This window comes from Triticum dicoccoides, chromosome 7B (genome assembly GCF_002162155.2).
Source record: "Triticum dicoccoides isolate Atlit2015 ecotype Zavitan chromosome 7B, WEW_v2.0, whole genome shotgun sequence".
NCBI classification, from domain to species: Eukaryota; Viridiplantae; Streptophyta; class Magnoliopsida; order Poales; family Poaceae; genus Triticum; species Triticum dicoccoides.
Window position 1 is genome coordinate 520,810,999 of NC_041393.1, and position 6,986 is coordinate 520,817,984.

Consider the following 6,986-nt stretch of genomic DNA (forward strand, 5'->3'; position numbering starts at 1 on the left):
TGTACAGCGGGGTGAGCGGGGCGCCGGTGTGGGCGTCCATGGCGGGGGGCAGGGCGCCGGCGCCGGCGCGTGCGGGGCGTAGGACGAGGAGAGCGAGAGAGTGCGGGTGCGAGCGCTCGAGTATGCCGTGCGCTGTAGCTGGCGCTCCAAATACACCGCGCGGATAAGTGTTTTTGACCGCGCGTCCAACTCGTTATCGCGCGCGCGCCGTTTTTGTGCGACCGCTGGAGCGAGCCGCCGCGTTGCGCGCGCGCTAAAAAGGCCTATTTTGCGGCGCGGCGCTAGTTTAGCGCGGCTGTTGGAGATGCTCTGACCGAGGGCGCCTCGCCCATTCTCACTGTCCTCATGCCCGCGGGTACGGCTACGCTTGGTTTCTTCTTCCTCACTGCTCTTTCTCGATTCAAAACTCCAAGGCCCTTCTCCCCTCCCCACCCTCCAAAACCCTACCGCATCCTCCTCCACCGACGCCATGGCGTCGCCTCGCTCTCATGATCGATCCGACGGTAAGCGCCTCTGCCCACAGCCCATCCCTAACCCTAACCCTAACCCTAACCCCAGCCCAAATCCTAACTCTGCCCCCTCCCGCCCCAGTCCGTGACCCGGTGCTGGACATGGTTTTCAATGCGGCCTCCAACGACAACCTCTTCCTCTTCAAGGGTACGCTGCCCCCTCCCCCGTCCCGGATTCTGACCCTGTCCCAGTTTTGTTGCTCGAGTGCTAACATTTTGGAGGCCCAATCCGTTGCAGCGCTGGTCATGATGCTGGACATGGGCAGGGGCCGCCCCAAGGAGGCGATTGAGTTGAGGGTGGAAGATAATGGGGAGTTTGAAGGTTTCAGTGCGCTGCACATCGCGGCCAGTACAGGGAGTCTGGAGGTGTGCAGGCACCTCGTCGAGGAGCTGCTGATAGATGTGGATCTGGTCGACAAGGAAGGTCCATCTATCTCCAAAACCCTAATCTATTGGTTTAGGACCCTGCGCACACGTTCAGTGTAGATTTTGTCAATTTGTATGAAGTGCTATTTTACATGCGCTTGATCTGTAGGTTAGGTGTCATGATATCTGACTGTTTTGTGTTTTCTCTGGGTTTGGCATAGAGGTGCATTATGATAATCCAGCTTTTCGAACCAGCTTTTGCCATGGCTCCAAGCTCAGCACAACACAGTCCAGCAACCATAAACAGAGCCTAAGATTATCTACGTCAGTATGAACCAATGTATCATAAGCACCAATATTTATCTCGCAAAATAAAATTATGATTTATTCATATTCTGTTGTGCTAACTCATGATCATGCAGCTTTATATGAAATAAGTCGGTCTTTTTAAGAGAAGAAATAAGTTGGGCTTAATTATGATACTGAATGTGAATACCCTACATAAGCACCGTTTATATAAATAATTAAATAGGCTACTCTTTGAGGGCAAATTAATCTTTATTTTAGGATAGTTTGGTTGTTTAGTTATTGCACATATGTATGCACTCTAACTCTGAGGATGCATTTGATTCTTCTATCCGTGTAGTCTAATGTGTTAGGAAACTTCTGTGGTGGTATGCTGTTGGAGATAAGCCATGCTTCGATACAAAAAAGATCCCATTCCTTGCTATGCCGAGAAGTGCTTTGATATAATTTCATTTTTGTGTGTTTGTCTGCTTTATAGGTAGAACACCTCTGTTCTTTGCAACATACCGCAATGGGGGTACTGCCGAGTATCTTCTTGATCATGGTGCTAATCCAGACAAAGCCGATAACAATGGGTTTTCCCTGTTACATTATGCTGCTGAAATAGGTCCACCTCTATAAACACATATCTCTGTTCTGCATCTCTGCATTGCAAATTGTTTTGTGTTATCTTATTCAGAGCTATTTACCTTTGTTTCATATAGTAATTTACTAATATTGTTCTGTGCTAATAGATTGTCTTCAAACCCGATGTTTAAGTTCTTGTAAAATGTCTCTCTTTTTGGAAGTACATGTTGTTTTAGACTCATTAGGCTGTTTGAGAATGCGCGGCATATTAGGTTTCCAAGTAGATGTTTGGTGGCATTTCCTGATATACTCTTAGCTGTACTAAATAATAATCTTGCTCACGCTTTTAGTCGAAGTCATCGATATATTTATGTTTAGCCATTAGCGGAAGTTCTACCGTGTGCATGCATGTATTGCATCAAACCAGGGCTCTTTGTGTAGCATAATTACTAATATTTTAAATACTTTAACATGGATATAGTGGCTTAGCTGCTGTGCATGTGGAATATCCTAAAATGTCACCTAATTGGGAAGTCAGATAACCTAATACATGTCAGTATCATTCCAGTCTTACATGGGTGTGGAGTGGCAATAATCTGGTAACTGACTTAATAACCTGGTTACCAAGTGGCTATAGCAAGTGGCTCTAACCTGGCAATTAGTAACGAAAAGAAGTTATCAAAACATATCTACGTGGGATCTAGTTTCGACTGTATCATCACAGCAAAGCCAACAATGAGCACAGATCGTCAATCGGACACACGATTTGAGAGATAGAAGTTCTTAAAAATTCAAAGCAAAAGGAGTCTTTCTGATTTCATGTTTGCATGCATTGGTCTTTTGGTATTGTGCATGTGGCAGCGAGTAACCATGCTGTACATCATGGTCTTATCTTATTGAATATCCCCCTTGATGGGAATTAGGCCCCATCCCTAGATAATCCTATTAAAAGTTGACATAACTATTAAAATTTTGTCTTTATTCCTTCCAATCCAAACAAGTCCCGATTGGGCTTTTTTGTAGGACATGATCAAGGCAAACACAGGTCCAGGATACGCCAGAAACAAAAGAAATTGTCACAAAAAAATACCTATCATCTTACTTGGTTTCTCATCTTACATTCTTACATAGAGATAAAAATACGTTGCATACTAACTAGATCCATAAAACCAGAATTGTTGTGTTTGTGAACCCATCTCCTGTTACTGAATTGGAGAGGTCCATGCTGCACTTTGGGAAGTAGGAAGTAGCGAACTGTGAATCTGATGAATCATGAATCGAGTAGCCATGCTGTAGATCATGGTCTTATCTTATTGAATACCCCCCTTGATGGGAATTAGGCCCCATCCCTAAATACTCCTATTAAAAGTTAACTTAACTATGAAATTTTTGGCTTTGATTCCTTCCAATTAAACAAGTCCTCATTGGGCTTTTTTGTAGCACATGATCAAGGCAAACACAGGTCCAGGATACACCAGAAACAAAAGAAATTGTCACAAAAGAATACCTACCATCATATGCTCATGGATTCTTTTTAGAAGAGACTGCCGGAAAACCAAAGAGATCTGTAAGGACTGGAATATCACCAAAGAACTCGGCAACTAGCCATGGACAGTGGTGCGTGGAAGCTAGCTATCCATGTGCCAGAACCATGAGTTGGTTGCGGTATCTTATGGGTTTCAGCTCTAGCCTACCCCAATTTTTTTGGGATTGTTGTAGTAGTAGTAGTATTGCCAGAAAACACCTCTCCTCTTTGTAATAAGTTCCGTGTTTTCTCCCAGGCATTTGTGAAATGATAGAGCTTTTGCTTGCAAAAGGAGCTTATGTTGACCCGGTATCTGCTCGTGGAACACCACTTCATGGTGCTGCTCGTGAAGGGCATTATGGTGCTGTGAAGATTTTATTGGACCACAATGCAGATGTAAGTTTAAGTATATACCGTTTCTGCCTCAAGTTAACCTACATGTTTTGAACTTTAATTACTTGTGTTTTGCAATTTTTCCCTCGGCTGTCTTGTCATGTTCTATTTAATAGATTGTGTATGGTTGCTTGATGCTGTATGGTGTTTGTGCTGCATAGTTAACTCTTGAAATCCTCAGTGCATTTTTCTTCTCTTCTGCATGCCCCTCGTTGTGTAGTAGTTGTAATGCTACATGCCTACATCTCATCATATTGTCTTAGTAATAACTATGCTTCATCCACTTCCCTTTCAAATTCATAGCACTATACTATCAAATGTACAGTGCATTTCGAATATAATTCTATGTTTGGAATGCGAGCACATAATACTGCACATCTTCTCATTTTTGGTCCCTTCAATGCCAATTTCCATGCATAAAACTACTTAATATGATTACTTTCTTTTTACATATTGGCCATAATAGATACATCTCTAACTCTCTATTATGTATCGCCATTTGTTTTTGAGTGCTACCTGGAATTTTATGAAGTTTACTTGACCAATATGATAGTAAGCTACAAGGTTCCACAACATATTCACACCGTTCTTGACTTCTTGTGTATTTTGTTAATGCCATGGGAACTGTTTAATTTTCACTGAAGAGGCTTGCTTCGGTACGCCCGCTCTGAAAAGATCTTTTCACGCACCCCTCATCTACAAATTCTTCTGTGTGGCTATCCCTCACATAATATTTCCCTGTCGGCTCATCCATCTTCCCATAAAAGCTGTGGGTGTGACTGTGTGAGGGCGCTGTTGCCTCCCAAATCGTTCTCACTGCTGGCGTGATGCATCATCTTCTTCGTTCTTTAGTTGTGGTTCCATATTCAGGTTTTAGTACCTTCTCTTATTGATGGCTGCATTGCTTTTGTTGGGGTTTGAGATCCTAATGACTGGCCAGTGATGATTAAAAGATCGAATCTTTCTTTAAAAAAAACAGTCTGGATCTGTAAACTAGAATGGCTTATGCTCCATTAATACTGTGGCTGTGAAATTCGCATCAGATTGATATGAGCGGGAAGGCAGCATACCATGCAATTCTGCTTGCAGATTCCATGTAAACAATCATAAATAAATGCTATGCGGTGGTAATCATGGCACTATCTTTGGACTGTAGGAGCACGTATGTCGGCTCAATGACATTAGGGCCTGATCACCAATATAATCTTGACAAAAATAACCTTCTCGCTGATTTTACTATGGGTGTATGAATCAATTTTCTTTGCTGAAAGCTTGCCTCATCAGTTTAGTTCGATGTATTGACCATTGGAGCTGATATCTTAATATTTCTCCAGTACAACAAGATGGTAAATGGTGTGACACCTCTTATGGCTGCTAGAGATGCCAACTCAACGGAATGTATCAAGCTCCTAGTTAAGGTGTTGTACATTCATCTGAGCTTTGTCAACTCCTGAATTTAATTTTGTTGGGTACCCATTTCTATGTTTATTTTCCATACTGAATTTGTTTTTTTACTTCCTTTTCTGGCATTTGTTTTTCATACTGGCTGCAGCTGTGGCATGCTGCAATTTGTGACCCCTTGTACCGTACACTTCCGTAACCATTTTTTTGCTGAAAAAACTTGTGGCGCATTGAGGCCGGGGAGGATATCTGCATATGTGCCATGCTGATATCAATACTTACCTAAACATGGTACCAGTTTATGACAATTTTGGCGGTAATTTTTGTACTTACAATACTGAGCATGGATGTTAGGAGATTATCATGAGTACTCAAAATATTATGCTTGTGCAGTCATGGAAATTTGAGAAAAGATACACTTATGTAATCAAATCCTTTTTCCTCCATATATTTGCATCAAAAATTCAGGTAGTTCGTTCAGATATTATGTATCACATGCATCCTGCATAGAATTGATTTAATTGATGTTCTGTAGGTTCAGGAGGAGCCTATGCTTAAACGGGAAATCGTGGCATCAGAGCTTATATCACTAGGGAGTATCTCTTTAAAGAAAAAAGATTATGTTGTCGCAGCAAAATTGTACAGTCAGGTATATTAAAGCACCATATATTTCTTGCTTTGTTTAGCTTTCCAGCATTTCAGTTTAGGTTGCATGCATTATAATTTATAGTTTCTTGCATAGCTCTCAGTCTGAAAATATTTAAGGTTCACAACTTCATATATGATTTCAAAAGGATTTTATCCTGGTTTCGCATTAGTTGTTGGATGCATAGTCCGAAGTAATATACTTTTGGGCAAAAATATACCAGAATACCTGGAGCTCCACATGGAGCTGGGTACCGTTTATCAAAAACTTTAGTCATGGGAAGTTTCCTACTGAAAGGGTCCGGGGCGTAGACTCCAGCTGGCTTTGTTATGTCTAATACAACAACAACAACAAAGCCTTTAGTCCCAAACAAGTTGGGGTAGGCTAGAGGTGAAACCCATAAGATCTCGCAACCAACTCATGGCTCTGGCACATGGATAGCAAGCTTCCACGCACCCCTGTCCATAGCTAGCCCTTTGTCGATACTCCAATCCTTCAGGTCTCTCTTAACGGGCTCCTCCCATGTCAAATTCGGTCGACCCCGCCCTCTCTTGACATTCTCCGCACACTTTAGCCGTCCGCTATGCACTGGAGCTTCTGGAGGCCTGCGCTGAATATGCCCAAACCATCTCAGACGATGTTGGACAAGCTTCTCCTCAATTGGTGCTACCCCAACTCTATCTCGTATATCATCATTCCGGACTCGATCCTTCCTCACGTGGCCACACATCCATCTCAACATACGCATCTCCGCCACACCTAACTGTTGAACATGTCGCCTTTTAGTCGGCCAACACTCCGCGCCATACAACATTGCGGGTCGAACCGCCGTCCTGTCTTTCTCCATAAGAGTGGCTGAGTTTTTACGTTGGCTCGCCAAGCCTATCACAACCCTCCTCCTTTACCCGGGCTTGGGACCGGCTTTGTTATTTCTAATAACTTAGGATTTGTTCAGAATAGGGTTCAGCTGACAGTATGCTGTGTCTTTCTTTTCGTTGCTTTGGTCATGTATCCTGTAAATTTCGTGGTGCAAAGTACTCATTTTGTGATAATGGATATGGACCATGAGATATTCTTGGTACTTCTGCTCACTTGCTCAGGTATAAACAGGAAAAAAGTGTGACCATGATGACTAATGCAATATGTTCGAGGATGCGATTATGATTTCTGTGTCTTGACCACTTTTTTGTCAGACAACTATATTTTTGTTTTGGAATTGCTTCCTTCCTTGCACTAACACAGGGAGGACCTATTTCGTTTTTTGTCCCAATTA

At 42.6% G+C, this 6,986-nt stretch overlaps 1 protein-coding gene across 1 annotated transcript in view; it reads left to right on the forward strand.

Moving 5' to 3' along the window:
* The first annotated feature begins 321 nt into the window (after positions 1 to 321).
* LOC119338862 (sex-determining protein fem-1-like) overlaps positions 322 to 6,986 on the forward strand; it is an 8,606-nt gene continuing 1,941 nt past the window's right edge. The window contains exons 1-7 of the mRNA XM_037611079.1: positions 322 to 503; positions 592 to 657; positions 748 to 933; positions 1,660 to 1,788; positions 3,530 to 3,669; positions 5,001 to 5,084; positions 5,603 to 5,716. Of these exons, the coding sequence (XP_037466976.1) occupies positions 470 to 503; positions 592 to 657; positions 748 to 933; positions 1,660 to 1,788; positions 3,530 to 3,669; positions 5,001 to 5,084; positions 5,603 to 5,716 (753 nt within the window). The 5' untranslated portion in view covers positions 322 to 469. The remainder of the gene's footprint in view (positions 504 to 591; positions 658 to 747; positions 934 to 1,659; positions 1,789 to 3,529; positions 3,670 to 5,000; positions 5,085 to 5,602; positions 5,717 to 6,986) is intronic.